General features: G+C 38.0%; 1 protein-coding gene across 4 annotated transcripts in view; it reads left to right on the plus strand.

Annotated features, from left to right (window-relative positions):
* LOC149309426 (reversion-inducing cysteine-rich protein with Kazal motifs-like) overlaps nucleotides 1-25,879 on the plus strand; it is a 66,922-nt gene that overhangs the window by 16,881 nt on the left and 24,162 nt on the right. For 2 of the 4 annotated variants that reach the window (XM_089532431.1, XM_089532432.1), the window contains 7 exons: nucleotides 3,171-3,218; nucleotides 11,848-11,881; nucleotides 12,336-12,533; nucleotides 14,752-15,019; nucleotides 19,286-19,465; nucleotides 22,521-22,733; nucleotides 24,698-24,834. In XM_089532431.1, the coding sequence (XP_089388557.1) occupies nucleotides 3,171-3,218; nucleotides 11,848-11,881; nucleotides 12,336-12,533; nucleotides 14,752-15,019; nucleotides 19,286-19,465; nucleotides 22,521-22,733; nucleotides 24,698-24,834 (1,078 nt within the window). Of the gene's footprint in view, nucleotides 1-3,170; nucleotides 3,219-6,694; nucleotides 6,733-11,847; nucleotides 11,882-12,335; nucleotides 12,534-14,751; nucleotides 15,020-19,285; nucleotides 19,466-22,520; nucleotides 22,734-24,697; nucleotides 24,835-25,879 lie in introns of all 4 variants that reach the window. The other 2 variants (XM_089532435.1, XM_089532434.1) reach the window with 1 other exon arrangement.

A 25,879-nucleotide genomic window follows, 5' to 3' on the forward strand; every position in this document is an offset into this window, starting at 1 on the left:
CCTCCTCCTTTTGAGTTTAAACCTACTTTTCTTATGGTATTTTCTGTGTACAAATTGAACAATTAGGGTAATAGAAAGCAGCCTTGCCTAACTCCCTTGCTGATTGGGAGCTATTCTGTGAATTCTGTTCTAACAGTAGCCTCTTGTCCTAAGTACTGATTTCTCATCAAGACTGTCAGGTGTATTGGCATTCCCATGTCTTTAAGAGCCGTCCATAGCTTTTAATGAACTATATAGTAAAAAAAACGGTCAGTTGTTTATTCAGTCATTAACCAATATAAAATATAATAAATCAAATAATAATAAATAAGTCCAACTCCACCAGCTATCATCAGTTGACACCAGCCAGTTGGGGATGCATTTTGCACATAATATAACAGAATTTTGCTATCTTAAGTACAATATTTGGCTCCTGATTGTCCAACAGATATTGTAAATAAAAGGTATCAGTATGTTCAGGATATTTGATTAAATGAGGGGTAATCAGCTGTTAATAATAATATAATAATTTATTTATGTTTCCCCGCCTCTCCCGGTGGATCGAAGCAGAGTTACAGACTAATAAAAGCACAAGTGTTTACATAAAATTCAATTAAAAGCAGCTAAAAACAATAAAATATCCAACCTCAGATAATAACAATAGCATCAACAAGCAGGCAGGGATCATACACAGACAGGGCATGTCATTCATATCCGGGGGGTATTCATATCAGGTGGGGTTACTAGATTTGACTTCTTCATTGTGAAATTCTCTATCATGTGGAGTCTTAGTTTGGTCCTTATCATTAGCTTTATATCCATACCTTTTAAGGAGGACATGTTTCCGTCATTGTTTCTCAGTAATTCTGCAAGAAGGGAAGTATGTACATGTATATGATTTGTACTAACAATGTTGCTTGGCATGCCTCTATCAGTGTCTCACAAGTACCCCTTGTCAATAAACTGCTGAGCCCAATAACTATTGGCAGAAAAACTGCTGGTCTTATAAACCAATTCTGGAATAAAGCAGAGTAGTTGACAAATTTGCAGAAACGTGGTTCACAGTCCTCAGTGAAGATGACAGGCACTGAATGTCTTCCAGAAGTGAAGGAATTGCAGGAATCTCAGGAACTCTCCAGCAATCACTGCTGCTCCGGCTCCAGCTGAATAAACGACCAGAGAAGCCAGGCTCCCGAAAGTGCTATCTTTCTTTACAGAGTGCTAACCACAAATCACCAATGCTACTATACAGATCAAACAAATACGAACTCCTACTCAAACCCATAAGCAATTACTGGAAGCCCTTGAGTTTATATACACTCCAGACCATGTGGTCTCCCAAACTCAATCACTTCCTGTCCCACACTGTAAAGTGTCTTCCTGTCCATGCAGACACATATTTCATCATCCAGGTTTTGCTGCATGCAGGCAAGCAGAGTTACCTTGTGCCTATGAGCATCAGCTGTGGCTAATTAGCCTTGTCCTTCTGGTGCTGGATGCTCATGGTCACACACACACACATCTAAGCATTTCTCAGTTTGCTGGATTTAACCCTTAACACCCCTTAGAATAGAACATATTGGTTAACACACTGTTTGTTCTGGCTTACGCAGAAGTAGAAGGAGTTTTACAATGATTCTTGGTCTCTCTAGTATACTGATAGGTCGCTGGTGAGGGTTGGAGTGTATACTGCTGTTTTTATCTTTAAGAAAAGTTGCTTCTCCTTTAAAACTAGTTACAAACCAATTAGTTCTTCTGAGAGGCCACCCAGAATGCGAATTAGCTCCCAAACAAGGTGCATTTCATACATGACTTGTTTTGTTAAGTATATTTTTAAAAGGCAAAATTAGGCATTTTCCTGTCATTTCTGTGCTGTGCCATCAAATGTTGATAACGTGATGGTCATATGGAACAGAGAGTTTATTACAGTAAACTACATATTTAGGAAAGAGGAATTGGGCTTGCAACCTATGGCTATATGAATAAGAGAGAGTAGAAGAAATGTATGGGTGATTGGAAAACCAAACAAATCAGTCTGTAGATAAAGAAGTAAGAGAACAGATGATACAGAGATACAATATCTATCTGCTTCTGTCTATCCTTTGGTGTCACTTATTATTTCTTTGCTTTGAACACCCCTATTGCAGCATTTCTTTGTGTTTTATCTATACTTATTGCCACATAATCATCTTAATCATGGAAGCTGACCCACTAATTTTCAATTAACCCTATCAAATCTCTGTATCAATCAATCTTGTTTGTTTCTAGTTCTCTGTGCATTTGTGTATAAACTCAAAGACTTGAATATTCTGCTCCAGTGTTCCTTCTAGTGTTTTATTGTGAGTTTGCTAGGCACCTCCTCAGTGCCCCCAGTTTCTGTTGTAATGCTCATTCCTGTCTTTATTGGTTACCTTTGTACTTACCTTTGGCCTGTTGCCTCCATAATATTTGGCCAGTCATAGGATCACACATAATTTACTATCTATACTGCATCAGCATACAGTTAAGAGCTCAAAATTTCTAAGTTATTTTGTCATCTACTTCTGTAGTCTTATTTAATTTAGACTGTATAACATGCTTCCAATGTAATTTTATTGTAATGATAAACTGTTGTTAATGCAGTTAATTGTAACCTATTCTATTTTATCTGTTTACTAGTATATTTTTTAGCACATACTGTATATCTTTCGGATATATATAAGCTGTATACAAGTAGTGCATGTTCTGGTCTTGGTGCACGCTTAGGTTATGCATATGTACTTATATTGTATGGAGGTTTATTGCACCTAGTGCACTATATTTACATTTTATATATAGCTTTGTGATACTGTTTTTTATTATGTTACTAGTATTTTGAAACGGCCCTTGGGCTACTCAATAAATTGTTTGTTTGTTTGTTAATGCAGTTATTAACAACAATGTAAATTGAATGAGGGTAAACTGTTAATGTAATGCAACTCCATTTTCTTGCCTAAATTAAATATGAAAATCTTTTAATAATTTTTTTAACCTATAATTGTGTTCCAGTATTGAGAACAACCAAGTTATTTACATGAATTGCTGTAAAAGAATGAAAATGTTAGTGAATTTTCTAAATTAGCATAATACAGTTTCTTATAGTTTCTTATTAAATGATTCTATTTTTAAGTAGTCTACAATATATGTTGCTAATGAAATGAATATAATTTCAGGCATCTTCAAAAAATGGTATTTTGAAAATTTGCAGAAAAGAATATGAGGTAAGTATTTTACAGATCCCCCCACTCCTCATTGCTTCAGCATTTTGTGTGTTAGTAGACCCTAATGTCTGATAACAGTTTCTGACACTGAAATGCTTATGGAGTCAAAACAAATCAATAATATCTCATCCATATCTCCCTCAGTTTGGCTGGGATATAATATTTGCTCCCAGAAAACTGTGGTTTGCAGATGGGGAGCCAACAATATAAACATGTGTTTTCTCCATCTTCTTTTTATGGAATTATCCCTTCTCTTGTAGTGGTCACATTACATGTACACTTGTGCAAACCATAATTGATACAAATCATATTTCCTTTCTGAAACATTGACTGTAGCCATAGTTGGGGTTTGCAGTCCATGGTTACAAAGGAATGTGGTTTATATAAGCTGTGGTTTGTGTTAATACCTGTAATGTGAGTCCATGGGGTTCACATGAAACTTCTATATGTTAAAAAATGTACTTGGATGAGGACTCATCAGCTCTGCCTTTACTGCAGTTAAAACATTTTCCAGCTGTTCTTGCACCTGGATGGTATGGGAAGGGCTCCCCATCTGCAGTGATGTACGTACATAGAGATGTACTCAAGGAGGGATTCTGGCCCAAGCATCCTTTCTAAAATAGAAGTGCTTTACACACATTCTTCAATGAATGTGGAGAGATCTTTCTTGTGGTGACCAATTGTGCAGGTGCTAGACAAACATTTCTGTTATGGGTGAAATGGGGTGGAGCTGGCCCACATGGCCCTGCCCCTCTCCAGCATTCTTTCAATGCATAGAGAGACCTGTTTAAACCATGATATGACTACTGCTATGCAAAGGGATTTCTCTGGGGAGAGGAGGATATAGATAGTAAAAAGAGCCCTCCTAGATCACACCAAAACTGAATTTGATCCAGCATTCTGTTTCTAAAAGTTACTGGAGGGAAAGGGATAATGCAGTGTTCAGAAATTTGGTTCTATATATACCAAATTTGCTGGGAACATTAAGGTCTCTGTGTCAAACTGACACATAATAAGTTTAAATCTTACACTATAGGCAACGTTCAGAAAACAAATGTATGAAGTAGGGGTTCTGTCTATTAGCAGGTTATTTCTGAAAATACTTTTTTTTCTATTCAGGAGAAAGCTAGCCATTTTCTGAAGTAATTGTATTGTCAGTCAACATGCTTAATTAATAGAAGAAATTGTTGTAAGAAAATAGTCTTATTTTTTAATAGCTGTTATTTGCTTAGATATTTTGTTGAAATTAAAAAGCATTCACGTTAAATGTATGGAAGTGGAAATGTTGCAATTAATTTTTTTAATTATTTATGCCAGAGTTTGATAGAGTTACATTTAGTTGTGTACTATAAACCACAATGGTATTTTTAGGTATCTGTCTCCTTCTCTTCAAACTAGAAATCTCTTGCTGTCTTATGTTATCTCTCCTGTCTGCCAGAAGAATACTGATTTTAGATTCAGTCAGATATTAGACAATTTGCCATGATATAATTGTGTAAAAAAATAAATAAATAAAGTAAAAATATTTACAAAGAGTATGTTCACACATCACACTTTTTTGAAGTTTTTGAAAATCCTCATCCTGCCCAGGTAGAAGGAGGGAGCAGAGAAGCACATGTGTCCAAGGCTTATTGTTGCTACTGCCTGCTCATGCACAGTGTACTATTTATTTATTTGTATCCACTTTTTCTCCCTTATGGTACCAAGAATTTTCTTCCATATGGGATCACTGCTAAACCAGAGCTGAGGAACCTGTGGACCTCCAATTATTATAGGACTCCAGCTTTAACCAGTTAGTATTGCCAGTGGTCTATAACACTTGAAGGAGCACATGTTCCCTCCCACTGTGCTAAACCATAATTACCTGTGACATGTGAGAAGGCAGTATTTATAATCTAGGTCAGCAGTAAGCAACAATTTCATGTACAGCTCTCTGCAGTTACTGTAGGATATTTCTGGATCTTTTAGGCAGCATTGTAGAAAAATGATGTTCAACAGATAGACCTTGGGGCAAAACAGACTAGATAGACCTTGGGACAAAACAGACCGGCAGTAAGTGCCAGGTTGGTGGCAGCTTCTGAGCACGGCGTTTAGACGTCACATGCACTGATGCTTTCCCCATGCCGTAGGGAAGTTGCATGGCTGACTGCACATGTGGTAGCTTCAAACTTTTTGGCGGTGTGGTGTTTACATGCACTGTGCTGCAGAAATGCCAGAAAGCTGCGGTGGCAAGGGTGCCCTTTTTCCATCCCAAAAAGGAACGGCATTATGCTGCTCCTTTTTTGGACTGGAAATACGCTGGATTGGGGCTGTGGCGTGTGATTGCTACGTCCCCAATCCACCATTCAAAGGGGTGGCATGATGCCACCCCTTTAGGGCCATCTGTTTCTGCCCCTTGACACTGAATATGGTTAACTCCACCCCAAAGCTACTATAGCCACATAAGGATTCCCAACTCTTTGTGGATTAGGCTTCCTTGCAAACAAAAGTCATCATTTTGATCTTTCTTTATGTTTTTATTATTTATATTAGTGGTTTCCTTATTCTCAGTAAAATGTAGCATGTGGAGTTTAAGATTAAAGGGGTGCCAGTCAGTTCTTCAGCTTTACCTCAATTTTTCATTTGTTTCAAGAATAATCAGTTAACATTATTTGACCAGTCAGCGTGCCCACTCCTCAAAGGGCTGTATTCTCCTATATAGTAATAGCAATAGCAAGTACATTTCTATACCGCTTATCAGTGAGCTGCTGCTCACTAGGCGGTTTACAATGTGTAAGCCAATTGCCCCCAAGAAGCTGGGTCCTCATTTTAGTGACCTACGAAAGGATGGAAGACTGAGTGGACCTTGGCGCCCTCCCCTAGGATAGAACTTACAGTGCTGTGGCTACAGTACCAGCATTTAACCACTGCACACTAAGGCTCCTTAAGTTTCTTGAATTTTTGTGAATCTTGAGGTTTTCTGAAGCCCCAGACATCTCTGTTGTGCATGAGTTAGTCTATTTTGCCTACATAAGTACTATGAGTTGGAAAGTGAGATAAGTGTTAGTATACTACTTAGCTCTCTTTCTAATTTCAAATATACGTTTGAACATATTTCCCCTCTTAATCTGTAGTTCTGAAATTTGCATAGAGCAGTTCCACACAGAGGGTTCTTGCACTAGTAAATAAAATGCACTGTGCATCTATTCTTTTTCTTCTTAACAGATTTTTGGTAGTAAGAAAATTATGGATGTATTGGTTGACAAAGGAAGGGGGTTAGAAACACAGAATCTCATCTGAAGTTTCTTTAAAATTCACTCATAGAGGCAGGTCAAATGGAACCACCTATAATTTGAGTTCTCCTGAACTATAACCCTCTATATTAAGTAACTTTATCTCTTCTAATACTGTTTTATACTTCACTGCCCATATCTGTAACCTTTCCTCTGTTATGCTGTGTGTTTCCTTCTCTTTTCTGGATTTCTGCATTGCTGTAGGAAGTTGACCAATATTTGTTCGAGAACGAAAAGGACAGGTAAGAAAAATGGGAGTGAAATAGTGAGCATTTATCATAACAGAGTAGTTTCTTTTCCTAATTCTCTTTCTTTACTCTGTTTTTGTTGAAATCATTGTGTCATATTTTATTCATATAAGTAAGCACAATTTGTTCAAGACTGATAAAGAATATAAGATTACTACCCAACATTTTTGACACATTAGTTATAAACAAATACATGTTCTCGTGTTTCTAACATCCACTTATCTTTGTTTATGGGCAAATCATTGGGGTTTTGATAAACTTTGTAGTAAAACCTTTACAGTGTACAGCAGCTCAGTCTAGCCTGTTGGGGGAGGAAGTTAATATGATGCATATCTTGCCAAAAAAGGTACCACTTTTCCATATTGTCAACTGATGTATTATAAGAATTTCAAAAATTTAAAGGACAGGATTGAGATAGTAGGCCCCAGAGCATTTGTAAAAAATTAAATGTGTTGGGCAGCTACAGCCTAGCACATTTTGAAGTATATCCATCTGCACTGAAAAAAGAAAAGGGGGATCTTGTTAGTTGTAGGGACCATCTTGGAGGGCTAGGGAAGTGAGAGAGGTATGAAGGTATTCCTTATTCTGCTTTGTGTGTTTGCCTGCTTTTTGTTGCATGTGTGTGCATGTGTACATATGTGTGTTAGCTGTAGTGTTTCATCTTGTGTCTACAGTGGAGCCTTTCCATCTGTGAGGGTTCAGTTCTGCCCCTCTTCTTGGCAGATGGGGAAAAACGTGGATGGTTGTGTCCCATATTATTCAGTAGGCAGTGACGTTAGGGCACCCACCACCACTATTGAATAAAATGAGGTGTGAGAAGCTATGGATGCTCCAATCTATGAATTGCTAGTCAGTCAGTGCAGCAGGCCCACTGTATGTGTTTCACTGAGTTTTACCAGTTTGCCTTTTGTGAAAGGATTTTTTTTTTTTTTTGTTGCGTGGATTTATTTCTGAGAGGAACACAATTACATTATTTAAGATTTGGCATTAAAACCCCATGACAGACTGGTACTTGGTTTCTCTTGTTTGATATAGATGCTGGAACTGAAAGCAAGGGATTCAAGAGAGTGGTTTTGGAGCTCAGGTTCTGTTGAGGATTAGGTTGTTAAAAAAATTACTTTTTTAAGTCTCAACAGTTTGCATTCTAAGAATTGCATGTTTTGTGATTAAGAGCACCTCACTGATAGCCAACTTATAAATGGGCAATCCTCTCTTCCCAGAATCATCCAAATCATCTTGAAATATAGACATTTCATTTCTATATAGGATTGTGTCAATACAAATAACAGATTACTAAATTCAATTGAGTTTAATCACTGATAGTTGATTAGGTAAATGTTGTCCTTTCACACTGATGCTTTCAGATGTACTCACCTCAGAAGACACCTTTTTAGATGATGCTGCATTCAAGCTTATGAAAATAAAAATTTAAATGTCTCCCTATATTCTCTATAAGATAATAAATCCAATAATTTAATCCAGTAATGGCGAACCTTTTCAGGTCCGCATGCCAGGGGCGGGGCTTCTGTCCCCCTGGACAGGGCTGCACGCCAGAGGTGGGACTTCTGCCCTTTGGAGGCGGGATTTCTGGGTCGGGGCTTCTCCCTTTACCCACCTCCTGCTGTCTAGCCGGGGAAGGTTTGGGGGGGCAGTGGGCGCACTCCATTGTTCCTCCTTCTCCTTCTGCCCTTCCCCCGCCCTCCAGCTATCTCTGAGAGGCAGCTGGGAGTCTTTAAGGAGCTGTGGGGGGGGGGCAGAGGAGCCAGAACGTGCATGGCGCTTCTTCTCCTGGACCTTTGCAGATCCTTAAGCTGCTCCTCCAGGGACAGCTGAGAGTCAGCAAAGGTCCATGGGGGGCAAAGGAACAGGCACGCACACAGTCATCTTCCCCATGGACCTTTCCTTGCCCCCAGATTTTTGATTTGCTAAAATTACATTTAGGCATAGTGTTAATTCTAGATTTCATACATTCAGGCAAATGGACTCCCTCTGCAATTGCCCATCCACAAACACACTTAGTTGTTTTGTTCTTGTTCCATATAATAAATTAAGCATGTTTCACACACATGTTTTAAAGATTTGTATAAAAATCTTGAAAAGGGATAGAGCTTGAGTCTCCCTTATCCATATATGTATAGTGGGCCCTTGTTATCCACTGGGGTTTGGTTCCAGGAACCAAGTCCCATTAAATACAATGGCATCTCTTATATAAAATGGCAAAATTAAGGTTTGCTATTTAGAATTTATACTTTTTAAAAATATTTTCAAGCCATGGATGCTTGAATCTATGGATAAAAAAAATCCATGGATAAAGAGGGCCAACTGTATATGCATGTGCGCATGTTTACAGGTATATACATATGATTCACAGAGCAAATAATGTGAGGCAAGCTGTTCCGTAGATAGGTTAGTGTCTCTACAGTGTTTATAGGCAGTCTGTATCATTTCAGTGTAGAATAAGGAACCAGAATTCAGAGTAAGGAACCAGAATGTTACCCTAATGGGTTTTCAAATGATTCAGATTGGTTGGTTCTGAAAGATGCGTAATCTTGCAGAACAGTAGAAAACAAAACAGCTATTTCCTGTACCTACAGATTATACCAGTGGCAAAAGAATGAAGAATTTTGAACACCACTGCTTGAGTTTGCCCAAGATATTACAGATGCCTTGAAGCAAATTACAGTAGACCCGTGGTATCTGCTGAGGTTTGGTTCCAGGACCCCTCATGGACACCAAAATCTCTGGATGCTCAAGTCCCCTTAAATACAATAGGGGTAGTAAAATGGTGTCCCTTATATAAAATGGCAAAATCAATTTTTGTTTTTTGGGAATTTATATATTTTTGAAATATTTTCAAGCTGCGGATGCTTGAATCCGTGGATAATAAATCCATTGGTATGGAGGACTTGTACACTTTAACCACATTATACTTAATTCAGGTCTTTTGGAAATATAGTATGCTATGATGTTATATGGTTCAGATATTTTTCTAATACCTGTGATAACTAGTTTTGTCTGCCGTGATAGTCTATATTTGAAACATTAACTTTAGCAGGTTTCAGATCCACTGTTCTTTTCAATCTAATTATATCAAACTCTAGACCTGATATGACTAGTGCTAGAAGAGAAACAGAATGCTGAGTCCTAAATATTCTATCATAACCTCAGAATTCGCTTTGATGAAAGTGAGCTAGAGAACCCTGGAAAGCTCTTTGACCTGGACGAGGCAAAGGAAGCTTGATTCTTAAAATAAGAGTAGTACTGATGTGATGTTAATACCATTTCTATTTTGTTCTTTTCATTAAAATGTTTCTTTATTTTAAATTATGCAGGTAGCTTTAAATCTTTCTGAGTGATATTGGATTATTCGGAGTTTAGTATGTAGTTTTTAATCTTATATTGTTTGATCTTGTTTTAAGGGGGGCACTATGTATATATGGATGTATTTTAACTTGTTGTACGCCGCTTTGACTGCCTGGCAAAAAACGAGATAGAAATGAAATTTTTATTTTATTTTTTATTTATTAATATTATATCTGTGCAGATTTTTAAATTAAAGTAGTTAATATAGCTTCTTCCATGAATTTGAAAATGTTTGTAAGAGTTAAGGTGCATGAGATGGATGAAAATAATTGTGAGAACAGGAAATGTGTTTGTAAAATTGCAGGAAGCAAATACATCAGCAGTATGAAAAGAAATAAAGGAAAATGACATGGGGGATCTTTTAAAGCGGAGACTTAATTGATTTATTTAGTGAGATGGGTAATGAGAATAAACCATTGGAAAGGTGTAATAGATCTGTATGTAGCAATTTTGTGCATGAGCTCAACTTTTGATATCAAAAGAATCTTTAGTTTGTGCTTCTCTAACAGTGGATTACTAAAATGCTATGTTGCAAACTGTTTCTGAGCTGGGAAGACTTTCAGGAAAAAATTTAGGAGAAGGCATTTTGCAAAAGGGGTGGTTAAACATGCAAAAGTCCACATGTCTATACCCTTTGGTTCCTGTCTATAATAATCTGTTGTATATTAAAAGACTACACTCTGGACTAATGAAGTCAGTGAGTTGTCATACTATTAAAAAGAATAATTTTGCATTTTAAAAAACCCAAACATTTCCTGAATAGCAAGCCTGAAACTGAATACCTTCTCTGAGGCATATGAAGCTCCCATTTTTTTGTGATAGAATGTGGTGGGTTGGGTTTTTTTAAACATTTTTTTAAAAAAAGAATTGTATAGTACTCATTTTTGAAACAACAGTGATTAAAATATCTGATTACTAGATGGCAAGTGGAATTTAATTGAACAGAAAGGAAAACCAGAAGCTATGTGGTTGAAGCCTTCCAATTTTCAGGGTATGAATAATTTCTCAAGACTGACTCTAAAACCAACCAGATGTGAGACTGCTACCTTTGAATGGTAGACATAATTTGAAAATCCCAAAATATTACATCTCAGGTGGTGCCTATAACCATTCACCTATAATAAAGATGCACTTGTGTAGCAATTTTGTAACCACTTTTTTGAATACTTAAAATTATTCAGCAGCAACTAGGAAACAGTAAACCAGTAAGCTTCCTTTAGGCATAGTCCAGAGAATAAACATAGATATAAATGTTTCTGATACTGAATCAAGAAAATATAAAATATATGCAGAAAACAAATGGGAAGTCAACATAAATATTCAGAAGTGCTTATTTTACATGTAGTTTCTCCAATTTTGTCTTTGGGTTTCAGCAATAAAATCATATTGATAGAGGTATTTTTTACTTTTTCATGGCAAATTGTATGCCCTTTTTCACTAATGCGTTTCTCCATTATAACTGTCTTTTCTCTTTCTAAACCTTAATGGTATTTCATAAAAGCTTTAAATATAGCCCTCTGATATACTTACTAATATATTATATTAAATAGAAGTATAATATATTAATTGTGAAATACTTTACACATGTCCATGTGTGTCTTTCTGTTTGGGTGTGGGTGTGTGTAGATACTATTTATTTAGATACAATTGCATATTTTTAAAAAGGTTTGGGTATACTTGCCATTCTTTAACCTTTTCATTAGTAGCTGGTTGATACGTTGTTTTCCTTTGTGTTTCCTCCCCTAGAATGCTCTTTTTAATTGCATTAACAGAAATGAAAGTAAGTATACTTTTGGAAAAAAAAATCTGCATCTCCTTTCCTTCCCTTTTGTTTTTGAGGTTTATTTGGTTTTCAGAAAAATTTACTTCTTTTTTCATTTAAAAAAAAAAAAGAAACAGTAGAATAGTGTATGGCCCCTTAGAGACAGGCCAAAATAAAGCTGCTTTGGGTCATTTTGGAGGTATGCCATATATTCTGCTACGGGGCACTTTGGAGGGCCCTATATGTTTCATAGTTCTTTGAAGTGGCTGATATGGTGGCCATAATGAAGTTCAGAGGAAATACAGTGTATTTCCTCTGCAGTGTATACACCTCAGACATCTTAGCATAGAGATTTAGAATAGTTTAGTCAAATATGCAGGTTTGCCATCAGTTGTATTTACAAAAGTGCTGCAAGAAAAGTTCTACAAAGTATTATTTGTAATTATTCTGCTCTTTCCATTTTTTACCCTAGTGGGATCAGTTTGTTGCAGTTATGCTGGTCATCACACCAACTGTCGGGAATACTGCCAAGCAATCTTCCGAACAGATTCTTCTCCAGGCCCTTCTCAAATAAAAGCTGTTGAAAGTTACTGTGCCTCCGTTAGCCCACAGTTAATTCATTGTGTGAATAACTACACACAATCCTATCCAATGCGAAACTCCACAGATAGTAAGTATTGGAGGGGGGAGCATGGCTTACATAATTTGAACACATCTGTAGTATAAGAATTATTTTTTATTATTTTATGTATTGCATTTATAAAATTGTATGGATTTTTTTTTTAAAAAAAAAGCCATGTCATTCTTTATATAAACTTTTAAAATCAGGGCAATATAGAACTAGATTCTTGCAAGGGAAAGGGTATAACTAAGTGGTACAGCACATGTTTTACAAGCAAAACTGTCAGGTATCTGCTATAATCCCTAATATCTCTCAGTAGGGCTGGAAAAGAGTTCCAGCTGAAACCCTGTAAAATTATTTTTAGTAAATGTGAACTATACGACCAGTGGCCTGACTTAGTGTGAGACAATCTCCTATTTTCTTTTCTATTGCTTTTATTTAATTGCACTACACTTACATTTTTGTAAAAGGTGGAATCAGATATAAATTTATAACTGTAGTATCATATTCTTGTTCCTTAACAAACTACGTAAAATTTATGGCATCTAATGAAGTAGGCACAAATCTACGAAAGCTCATGCTACCAGCTGCTTTCTTTCAGTTAGTCCCTTTGCATACTATTATTCAGGTAAGCATTCTAGTTATTCCAGAACAGACCACTTATTAGTGTCAAAAAATATTATGCCTAATTTTTTTTAAAAAGCTCACATATTATGTTCTGACCAATTACAGTACTGTAGAATGAACAATTAAAAAATTAGGAACATAACCTGGAGGACAAATAAACCTTTGTTGCTAAATGAGCAAATAATTGGGAAAATGAAAGACAATATTTTAAAATTTTATGAATTGCACTGTGGACCAGAATGTAGTTCTGTTCTCCTTTGGGACACTTTGAAAGTAGTCCTGAGGGGGGAATTTCATTATGGAAACTTCAAGGGTAAAATAAATAAATAAACAGCACTTCAGTACAGAGTTAATTTTTATAAAATGAACTATTAGTTAAGCTTTAAAAAAATACAGGTAGTAGAAGAGTTTGGGCAGAACTGATGCAGAGAAGAATAGAATTAGATTAACTTGAGACAGATAAAGTACATTCTTATTTGGGACATCTAAAAAAAACATTATGGGTTCAGTCCAGTGCACCCTTGTTATTCACTGGGGTTGGTTTCAGGACCACCCATGGATACCAAAATCTTTGGCTGCTCAAGTCCCATTACTACAGTGGGGTAGTAAAATGGTTTCCCTTGTATAAAATGGCAAAATCAAGGTTTCCTTTTTGAATTTTTTTTTAAAAAATCAAGCCATCTGTGGATGTAGAATCATGAATATGGAGGATGAATGTAGTAAAAAAGACAAAATTGTATCTATTGCTCAGAAAACCCCCCAATATATTTATAAGTACTGTGAAGTACAGGAATAATAACTTAGTTAAAAACCTAAATGAAATTAGCAATTTATATAAAAAGTATTATTTGGATTTATACTAAGACTGGTTTCATGTCAGGTAGAACTTTATAAGATGTAATAAAAAGTAAATAAAAAATAAATATAATACATCTCAGGAAAATCACATAAAAATCAAGCTATAATAATATCATTTGCATATTAAGGCATCTAACTATCTAGAGCCCAGTTATGTGATTGCTTTTCTAAAAAAAGGAATAAGGGAGAAAATTTGTTTCAAGTATAAATAGCTATACAAAAAGTTAAAAGCTGTAATCAGTGTAAATAGAATAGACTCCCAAACTTTTCCATTGCCAAGAGGAATATGGCAAGGTTGCCCACTCACCCATAACCTTTCCATTAGCAATAATAAGAGAGAATTCAAAGATAAAAAGTATACAAACAATACAAAGAACACATTTTTTTTTTTTTTTTTGCAAATGAAATTTTATTTATTTTGGACCCAATTAAGAGTGTTGGCCAGTGGTGTCATCTCTGGCACACAGAGCTCTGCTGGCATGCACTCTGGCTTCTCTCCTTCCCCTGCCCTCCTGTGCCTTTAACTGCTTCCTGACAATTATTGATACTATAAAGATGTGTTACATGTACAGTGATCAACTGTGATATGTATTTGACATATTAACTAAGGCTGAGAATGGGAGGAAAGGGAAGAGGGAACTGGATATTATAATATTTGTAGAAGTTTCATACAAATAAAAAAAATGAATTGCTCTATAATATTTTTGTAATGATTTGACATTGTTATATGAATGCAGCTACTTGATATATTACAGTATTTTTATCTCTCCTTTGCTATTAGGTTTATACTGCTGTGATAGAGCAGAAGATTACGCCTGCCAAACAGCTTGTAAAAGGATTCTGATGTCAATGAAAACAGAACTTGAAATTGTAGATGCACTTATTGACAGCTGTAAAACAATGCCTCTACCACAGGATCCTCTCTGGCAGTGTTTCCTGGAGAGCTCAAGATCTGTTCACCCTGGAGTCACATTGCATCCTCCACCTTCAACAGGCCTAGATGGTGCTAAGTTGCACTGCTGTTCCAAAGCAAATACTTCCATGTGCAGGTTAGTATATTTATCTCTCTTTCAAACTCCTGCAGTTTCATACTAAGAATTTTCAACTTTTCATGTTTAATGTTTCAATGAACACTTGTTATTGATTTGCATATTGACTCATTTGGGTAGCTCATACTATTGGAGACCAAGGCCTAGATGTTGTTGTGGCATGTTCATCATGCAAACCCTGGTTGTGTGAGCAGTTGTATGTTCTCCTCTCTGACACAAGGAGGCATCCTCTCCTTGTTTTGAGCAATTTCTGACTCTTGAAGATTTTTGGATGTACAATGGGCCCAGCTGATGTGCCACACAGGTGTTGAAACATGGCTCTGACTCTGTGTGCAAATGTGGGTCTCCCACCACCAACCCATAAGCCTGCAACCTTGGTGTGACATCTCCTTTTTTGCTGCTTAGTCCCACACAACTACACAAGTCAATCTCCATTAGCATTGAATAGGCTCATGTTCTAAGATCCAGCAGTATACTTCAGTATCCAGTGTTAGCATATTTGAGAGTTTTTCCCCCTGTCCCACTCCAGCCTCAGCTCTCCATGGCACTAAAATTCTGCTTCAGAGAGTTTTTCAACCCTTTGGGCAGGATGCATGGTGGCTGTAGGATGTATGTGTATGTGTGTGTGTCTGTGTGTGTGGCAGGGTGGTGGTGGAAATGAATAGTTCTGGCAGTAGTAGTGTGATCAAGTAAAAAATTGGACCCTATTAGGAAAGTCTGCTTTTTGGCCTGTGCTGGGAAAATCTATCGATATTTCTACGAAGATGAACTTGAAGCTGTAGGTAATCATTAAAAAATACCCTTAAGACTGCCTTTCCAAGGTCAGTCACATAATAAATTTTTAAACAATAAAGATTTAATTAAATTTAATTAAAATAGCTTACTAGCTGGGAGATTCTGGGAGCAGTAATCCAAGAGATTATGCCTTCCAGTTTATAAAACAGTATCAGCAATTATTAACACTACACTAATGTTGGGATGACACACTGGCTGTTTCCCTAGCTGTATAGTCTTGATTCAAGTGAGCCATACATATCTCAACTACAAAAATTTCAAGGAATTATTGCATGTCATCTCCCCACTTTATTGTCTTAAAAATAGCATCATTATAGGTTAGAGAACCTAGCTAGATTGTAATTCCTAACATTATCTGCATAATAAAGAACTAGTAAAACAGTCCAGTCCAAGTATTTTGTATCTTGTGTATAAAAGATGTGATGATATATAAGAGTATAATCATAGAATCATAGGGCCATAGTATATTTGACAATGTTGATGATAATTGTTCCAAATGCTAATGTTTGTATCCAAGCTGCCATTTAAATTGTCAACAATTCAGAGTGCCATCTGTTTATCATCAGACAGAGTTTAATGTCTTCATCTCCACAACTTTGCACAACTTTTTCGGATTTAGTGCTCTACTAAGCTTCATTTTCTAGTGAACCAACAAGAACAGTTGGTGCAGCAAAACCAGTTAAAGCATTATTAATTGCTTAACTAAATAATTACATTCAATAACCTATGTAGATTGTAATTGGATCTTTCATCTGACAAAATTGAAGTTAGTAGTATGATGCCCAGTATGTCTATTTGTAAGTAAGGAGCTTAGTGTTTACCGGGACTTGAATACATAAAAAGGTTGCCAATGTCTTCTGGATAAGCATGTATCCAAATCTCTCCACCTTTGAATATCATCAGATGTATTATGTGTTTAGGACCTTTCTGGCCAAGTAATAAAGATAATTGGCTCAGTTTACTTGTGGAGTAAGAGACACACATAAACAATAGACTTGGAAGGGCCACAATCAAATTAGTTGTGCTAACCAAATGGCTGTAATAAAGTTATTATTATTATAAATTAGTCGTTAATTGGTTGTTAATTTCACCTTTCTGAGAGGAATCAAGAGGCCAAAACCCCACAGATGAGATGGGTCCATTATAAACAAGTTGGAGCAGGTTTAGAGAAGGGCAACCAGGATGATAAGAGCTATGGACAAAAAGCATATGAGGAAAGGTCGTGGAAGTTGGACCTATTGAGTGATGACATAGTTGCCCTGTTTAATTAAATATTTCAAGAGCTTTCACAGAGCCTGCCCCAGAGGGTAGGACCAGTTCTAATTGTTTTAAGTTAGAAGAGGGTAGATTTCAGTTGAACATTAAAAGGAATTTCTTGATGCTAGGAGCCATTTTCCTAGATAAGTGGTGGGCATCTTGGCTTTTTTAGAAAGAATCTGGGCAGCTCTGGGCTCGGAATGGTCTAGCTGGAAATCCTGCATTGAGCCTGGTGTTGGACCCAGTGGCCGATGGTGTCCCTTCAAACTATGATTCTATGGCCCAGAACAGACGGGCCTTTGAGGCGCCCTCGTCACATGCGAGGGCAGCCTGGTGGGCGAGGCGCCCACATGCCCGGCACCCCTTGCACGTGATGAGGGCACCACAGCTGCAGCGCACCTGCCAGACATGGTGTGTGACAGTTATGTCGCAGCTGTGCATCCTCCAAACGGGGCTGCGCAGCTGCGATGCAACTGCGACATCTCTGGTGCTTTGCGGCGCTGAAAAAAGGAGCCGGTTTTTTGGGCTCCTTTTTTTCTGCGCAGCAGCGCCGCACAATTTGTATGCTGTGGCGCTCCTGAGCAGGAAAGAGAAGTGCCAAGGAGGCGCCTCTTTTTGGCGGTATGTATCCTGCCTATATTTTGGATATTGTCTCTTTGGATATTGTGCGTTTCAAGTGCTGAGGATGCCCTGTTTTGTTTCATGGTCACTTGAAGCAGACTATTCTCATGATTTGTAAAGTCGAAGGTTTTCATGGCCGGCATCCATAGTTTTTGTGGATTTTTCGGGCTACATGGCCATGTTCCAGAAAAGTTTCTTCCTGAAGTTTCGCCAGCATCTGTGGCTGGAATCTTCAGAGAATGTTTGCCTGGAAAGGACTTGGGTATATATAATGTGTGACCTGGAAAGCAGGAGTGAATTTGCATGTATATTGTTTTTGTTGCTAATGGCAGGCCTCAGGGTGGCCTGCAAAAGAGGATTAGTGTCTGCTTGATAGTGCTCATTGTCTGCTGGGAGATTTCTCATTTGCATTTGTTGAGTCTTTGTCTTGCTATCTTTCAGGACTGGTAGCCAAACCTTGTTTACTTTAAGGATTTCCTCTTTTCTGTTGAAATTGTCCAGGTGTTTGTGGATTTCAATGGCTTCCCTGTGCATCCTGACATGGTAGTGGTTGGCATGGTCCAACCACTACTGTGGTTGAAAACCTCAGTGTTTTCAAACAGTATTTTATGCCCAGGATGGTATGTGGCATGTTCTGCTATTGCTGATTTTTCTGGCTGACCCAGTCTGCAATGTCTCTTGTGTTCCTTGATTCTTGTTTGCACACTGCATTTGGTGGTCCCTATGTAGACTTGTCCGCAGCTGCATGGTATGTGGTAAACTCCTGTGGCTGTGAGAGGGCCTCTGGTCCTTGGCTGAGTGCAGCATTTGCTGGATTTTCTTCGTTGCATTGTAAACCATTTAAAGGTTGTGCTTCCTCACCACTTTGCCTATTCTGTCTGTGACTCCTTTGATGGATGGTAAAAATACTTTCCCTTTGGGTGGCTGCTTGTCTTCACTTCTCTGGGTTTTCCTGGGCCTGGCAGCCCTTCTGATGTCATTATTCTGAAGATGCCAGCCACAGATGCTGGCGAAACATCAGGAAGAAACTTTTCTGGAACATGGCCACGTAGCCTGAAAACCCACAAAAAACTATTCTCATGATTGTTTGTGTGTGAACCTCTAAAAGGAATCATCTAGATGAGATATAACATCTCACCCATTAGTGTCAGTGGCTCAGGTTTCTTTTTGGTATCAGTGATGGAATCAGCAGATCAGATCAAGGATTTTTTTCCATTACTTTTTGAGGCTGTGCCCTTCTCAGTCTGTGAGATATTGGTGGGGACAGTGATGGCAATGAGAGTCCAAATTTTATTTTCTTCTTCCATGGTCAATAGATGTAGAAAACATTCAAATAAAGGTCAGTTTGATAGAGGAGGAATCAAAAGGCCGAAGGATAGTAGCAGTGAATTCAGCATAATGTTTTCACCTCTTTGAGCCTTAAAAAGCCATGGGTGTGTTAATATCACATAGTCCTTCAATTAGTGTGCTTATGATCTATATGCATCATGGACATACTTGAGGCAGTAAATGTTATCATTTATCTCCTATTATTACACAAATAATAGAAAAAATCATCATAATTTTGTCCCATGTGTTTCATTTCTTCTTTAGAGATTTATGCACCAAACTTTATAGCAGCAGCTGGGGCAATACACAGACGTGGCAAGAATTTGATCGCTTTTGTGAGTATAATCCAGTCGAAGTTTCTATGTTGACCTGTTTAGCAGATGTACGGGAACCTTGTCAGCTGGGCTGTAGAAATCTCACCTACTGCACTAATTTTAATAACAGGTAGGAAAGGTACACTATTTTTTCCCTAGTAAAATATATTGTCTGAATAATTTCCTAGTAAATATATTGTGTTTGAGCAGATGATTTGCGTGCTGAGACCTGGGTAATTTAAAAGTTATTTAGATTTCTGTAATGTGCTCTACATGGGGCTAGGCTAACTCCTTGTGCATTCAGTGTATTCCTTGTGACTGAGATTTCCATATGTGTCAGAATCTCATGGAAGTTGAGACTAGTGGTTAATACCTATTCTGTGTCATGCATTCAGATTACAAATTGTGATTTTAGATTATTTCTTTCTTCTTTATTTTACATTCATGTTTTAAAATGCAGATGAAAACATGACCAGATCAGTGGTACATGCACTGCTAATCTCTCGTTTAGATTTCTGTAATGCGCTCTACATCGGACTAGGCTACATTGTACCATGATCGAAAGCTTCAATTAGTCCAAAATGCAGCAGCCAGATTGGTCACCGGAACATCTAGATCAGACCATATAACACCAGTTCTAAAATCTCTATATTGGCTGCCAATTAGCTTCCAGGCACAATACAAAGTGTTAGTTATTACCTTTAAAGCCCTATATGGCTTGGGCCCAAGCTACTTGAGGGAACGCCTCTCCCTACATAATCCGCCCCGCACTCTCAGAACATCTGGGAAGAATCTATTAGACTATTCAAAGGTCAGGTTAACAACAACTTCCCACAGAGCGTATACAGCCATAGCCCCCAACTTGCTAGAAGAGATCTGTCTTATCACCACCTTAGATGCCTTCAGGAAGGCACTTAAGATGAATCTCTTCCGGCAAGCTTACCCACCTGATCTCTTATAAGGAAGGAAAAAATCCCACTTCTGATTGCAATTGTGCATTTTAAATTATATTTTTATTATCTTGAATTGAGTTTTTAGGTGATTTGCTGTTTTACTGTGTGTAAATTGGATGTTATTGTTGTTTTGTGGCTATTTTACGGTTGTAATCCCGCCTCGATCCATCAGGAGAGGGGTGGGGAACATGTAGTCCATGTGATGTTGTTGGATTACTTCTCTCGTTATTCTTCATTATTGGCTATAATGGCCAAGACTAGTGGGAGATGCAGTTGAATGACAACTGGAAGATCACAGGTTTCCTATTCATGACTTAGGTGAATGAATTCCTCTCTGGTCTTGTGTTTCTGTGGTGTACATTCCAATGGTTTGTAATGGCTGTCTTTTTAAAAAATAATACTAATTGTGTGGTGAATTACCATTACATCTACAGATTGCTCCTCTGCTGAGTCTAGACATTTCATTAGCCATTCCCTTACTGTTGGGGGTTGTGGATTTTTCTAAATACTTAACAACATTTTTGTTGAAATTCGATATGTTTATGATTCAAATTTCATTATACTTTGCATGTCTTTTTCCAGGCAATTAATCCAAATTTAATGGATTCTGTTAAATTATTTCATGTAATTCCTTATATATTTATTATTTTACCAAACAGTGAAAAATTACCTGAAATCCCATCCCATATGAAGTACTTCAAGCATTTTATGCCTATCTGAGTATGCATATTTAACTACACAGTCATCCAGAAATATCAGAACAATATTTTATATTGGCTTCTGGTATGCATAAATTTAATAAATTTCCGTCACCAGCTGCTGTATCATATTCTGTTTCATTTCTGGTATAACAATTCCATTTGTAGTGTGCACTCCATGTCTGCCTTGTGGCAAGTTACTCTTAAAAATAGTTTTCGACCAGTGGGGCTTGAAAGGGTAATTGTGTTTTGAAGTTCAGACTCCAATTCTATTGTATATATTTGGTTGGGCAGATAACCATTTGTTAGCAGTATGTCTTCTCAGAAAGGGGTTTGTTAGGTAATAGCTACAGTAAAAGAGAGTCCACCTCAACATTAGGAGGAAGTTCCTGATAGTAAGAGCTGTTCAACAGTGGAACACATTCCCTCGGAGTGTGGTGGAGTCTCCTACTTTGGAAGTCTTTAAACAGAGGCTGGATAGCCATCTGTTGGGAATGCTTTGATTGTGTATTCTTGCATGGCAGGGAGGTGGACTCAGTGGCCCTTGAGGTCTCTTCCAGCTCTATGATTCTATGACCAGCACTTGGCACTAAGCACAGGAGATTCTGGCTTTTATTCATCCAAGGCCATCAAACCGTCCCTCCTCCTTGCAAAATTTCTTGCTCTATAGTTGGGAAAGTGCACCACACAGATATTCCAACATAACAGTTCTGTATCAATTCTGTTAGAATCCTGCTGCCAGCCCATCCAGTACTTAGTCTTTTATGTTTGACTTTAAGGTATTTATCTATGAAGATTTAGAAAACCCTGGTGAGTTGAGGCTGCTGCTGTCACTGTCATCATCACCACCTGCTTCATGACCAACCCCACCTCTAGAGAGCAAGAGGTTCATGCCATAAGGGCTGGCTTTGTTCTCTCATTTTCTGTGGCCCTGATGAAATTGATGGTGGTGGTAGTGGTGATAGTAATGACAGGGAGTGATATGGTGGATACCAGACAGAATTCTTTAATGTCTTCTAAATTATTGGTATCTTGACTGGCTTGCCCTATTTTTTCACTAGTTGCCTGGATAACAATTTGTCTTTTTTACTTACTTTTTGACATATCTTTGTTTTATAAGGCCAGTGCTCTCTCTGCTTGCTATATCTCCCTTAAAAATGGTATCTGTAACTAGTGATATGTATTTTCTGAATTGTTTATTTTATGTTCATCTAACTTTATTATTTCTTTATGAAATTCCTTCTTTCCTTGTAATTTTTCTCTCATTTATTTAAATTAATTTAAATGTATTTTATTTAAATAATATATTATTTAAATGAGAGGTCAGGATTCAGATAGATCTTGGACCACCAGCTGAGTATAGCCTTCTTTGCTGCCCCTTGAACCTTCTTCCTATGCTTCCTCATGTCTCATCTCCCTTAGAATGCTGGGCTTTTTGTTTAGTACAGTATATGTATAATATAAACAGGAACACAGTTGAAAAGCAGTTTCATCCTTTTTGTTTGACTATGTGTTGTATTATTTTTGCTCCAAGGCCAACTGAACTCTTTAGAAGTTGCAATGCCCAATCAGACCAAGGAGCCATGAACGATATGAAACTTTGGGAAAAGGGGAGCATTAAGATGCCATTTATAAATATCCCTGTTCTCGATATTAAAAAATGTCAACCAGAAACATGGAAGGCAATTGCTTGTTTACTGCAGATTAAACCTTGTCACAGTAAATCAAGAGGAAGCATCATTTGCAAGTAAGCAGTTTTTTTATCATTCAGCTTTATAGTTTTTCTACATTTATATGCATATAGAAAGGGAAAGCTATGGTATTTGTGCCTGTGTAAAATATATTATATTTAAAAATAAAGAAAACAACAGGCAAAGATAGGAACCAGAACAGCCTATTGTCATCCTTTTAACTGTACTGTATTAACAGTGGATTCTCTGTCCTGACAACACATGTCTGGTGAACTTAGGCCTGAGACAGACTGGCTGAAAGGAGCATGGTGGTGGTGATACTAGGGTTCGGGAGGGCACAGTAACTACACACTCCCAAACCATAGTACGTGTGTGCGCGCTACCATAATTGCATGGCCCCACCCACACAGGGCTCGCATCCATGACGTGTCCTGCGCGACACGTCCAAATGGTGCATTGCACAGGACACGTCACCACACCGCTGGAGGGTGCTTATCGCGCTTTAGCAGCAGCGCAAAAAGGAGGTCCATTTCAGAGCTCCTTTTGGGCGTGTGCATCATTGGCATGGTAGCCAAACAGCCGCGCCAAGATCTTTTGCACTGGGGTGTCTGGGGGCATGAAGCCCCACAGACACCCCTTTTCCAAGCCTGCTTCTCTGTGGCCCAGAAATGCTGCTTCTCTGTGGCCCAGAAAAATGCCGGATTGGGGCCACAGGGCTGCTGGTGAGGCTGCCCTGGCCCCAATTCAGCGCGAAAAGGGGCGGTCTGTACCAGGCCATAGTTTCTTAATAAAGCTTTGCTGTTTTTACTGCTGAAAGCCTGGATTTCTGAACTTAAGTCTTCCTGTACATGATTGCAGCCAGAAAGAAAGAGAAGCCTCAGTGAATGATAGATGAAACTCTTCAAGCAGTTAAGGACAGATGAGAACCAAAAATGAAAAGTGAAATAGGGTCAGAACCTGGAATGCAATTATTTAGCGACTTGTGCCAGGGACAAAGAGAGCAACTATGGCCCCATACAGACAGGCCAAAATAAAGCTTCTTCGAGTCATTTTGGAGGTATACTGCTTAAATTATATATGTGTCCTAAGAGTCCAAAAGCCACGCCAAAGCCACGCTCCAGTCCTAAGGACTGGAATGTGGCTTTGGCACAGCTTTCGAACTCTTAGGACGCATGCATCATTTAAACGGCATATCTCCAAAGTGACCCGAAGCAGCTTTATTTTGGCCTGTCTGTACAGGCCCTATAATAACCAATTCAGAGAAATACCTAGAAGATGACAACCAAAATAGAAGACCAAGAGACTGCTTCCATAAGATTCAAGAAATGAAGTAGAATTCCACCAAGAGAGGAGATGTTATATGACCAGTAGGGGAACACATTACATGACCAAGTAGAAATAAAAAGAGGATGGAAACAATGCACTAAAAACTATATAAAAGAAATGAAAGTATGATGGATTCATTCCAGGAAGAACCATTTGAACATACAGTTTTAAAAAATGAAGTGGAAACTGCATTCAGGGCACTTGGGAGACATAAATCATCAGGACCAGTAGAGCTATGTCCAGTATGCATAGTGGACCTGACACACAGATACACACGTAGGCTGACTGACCTCTTGCTCTCTTTGGTATGGGAATTTATCTGAGTTTGGCCCTTATTGACATGCTCAGGGACAGAACAATCTCCTAAGGCTGAGGACATTTCCTAGGATGGTACTGGAGTGGAGAAATCTCAACACGATAAAAAGCTTTTTATTTATTTATTTATTTATTTATTTATTCATTCATTCATTTATTTATTTTTGCAGAATTAAAGCTAGCCAATACATTTATTAGATAGGCATCTTGTAAAAATTACACTACATTTTATGCATTTGTAGTACAATTAGTACTAGAAATGGTAAAGTTGATAAATATACGAGCCTTGTTTTCATATTGAAAAATTTTATGTCAATATTTTCTTTAGTTCCAAGTATTGTATATCTACATAATGTGTGAATACTTTATATTCCTGAAGATCAGATTGTGTGGAAATTCTCAATAAATGTGGAGATTTAAGCAAATTTCCTGAAGGACACATGGCTGAAAGCATTTGTGAACTCTTATCTCCAACCAATGATTTGGAAACTTGCATTCCACTAGATACATATCTTCGTGAGTATTGAAGAACTACTTCTGTGAATCAATCTTCAAATATAAAACATTTTCTGGGGGTGATCCAAATTGGAATGTGGGGATGGAATCTTAACAGATATTTTTATTAGCATTCAAGGATGCTTCCAGTTTCCACATTTTTTATGACTCTTATTTAATGCCATTCTCTCCTCAAATGGTTACTCAAATGTTCTTATCCTTACTTCAGTTTTCTGTCATAGGTGCAAGAATAGAACATTCTTTACACAGAAAGCTATGTTTTCTTTCTTTATTTATTCCATTATTTTTGCATAATGAATCTTACCCCACCAGGTTTCAGTAGTGCATATTAAATCATGTAATCAAAAGGATCCTAGAAGTTTGAGACTTGGAAAGGGCCACAAAGGCCATCTAATCCAATTCTCCCTTCTATGTAGGAATGCATAACATTTGGGGTTTGACAGACAGGCACTTTGCGCTGGCCTGGGCCTGAACTAGGGGTGCCCGGAGGCTGAGCGTTTACATGCTCAGCAGCCCTACCACACATCCTGGCCTCCATAATTGCGTGCTCCCATCCTTACGGGGCATATGATGATAACGTCCACACAGCACAGCGTCCAAACAGCGCTGTGTGGATGTCATTGCATGCGAGTGTGCCAGTGGCACCCCACGCTTGGCCTAAAAAGGACCCGCCAGGAGCAGGTTCTTTTTACGCCTCCCAGAGGCCGTGTGGTTTGGTTGCTGCAGTCTCCATCCAGGACAGAAAGGGGCGGCGTCTTGCTTGAAGCAGACAGACTCTGAAGATGAGTAGTGGACAACCTGAATATTGGACTGGTACTCCCATAATCACTGGCCTTCTGCCATGCTGGAAGTAGTAATCTGGGACATCTAGAGTTCACCAGGTTGGTTACTTAAAATTACAATAAGATTATGTTCAAAGGGAGAAAGAGTGTCCAACAGAGGTCTTGATTAGATGTTGTGAAAGGTTTAAGGATATACAGCAACATTTTGGATTGAATCCAAAAATATATTGGGAGTGAGAACAGATGTTTTCAAGTTATTCTCC

The sequence above is a fragment of the Sceloporus occidentalis genome, unplaced genomic scaffold (assembly GCF_023333645.1).
Source record: "Sceloporus occidentalis isolate IW3139 unplaced genomic scaffold, rSceOcc1.0.p SCAF_7, whole genome shotgun sequence".
In the NCBI taxonomy this organism is placed as follows: Eukaryota; Metazoa; Chordata; class Lepidosauria; order Squamata; family Phrynosomatidae; genus Sceloporus; species Sceloporus occidentalis.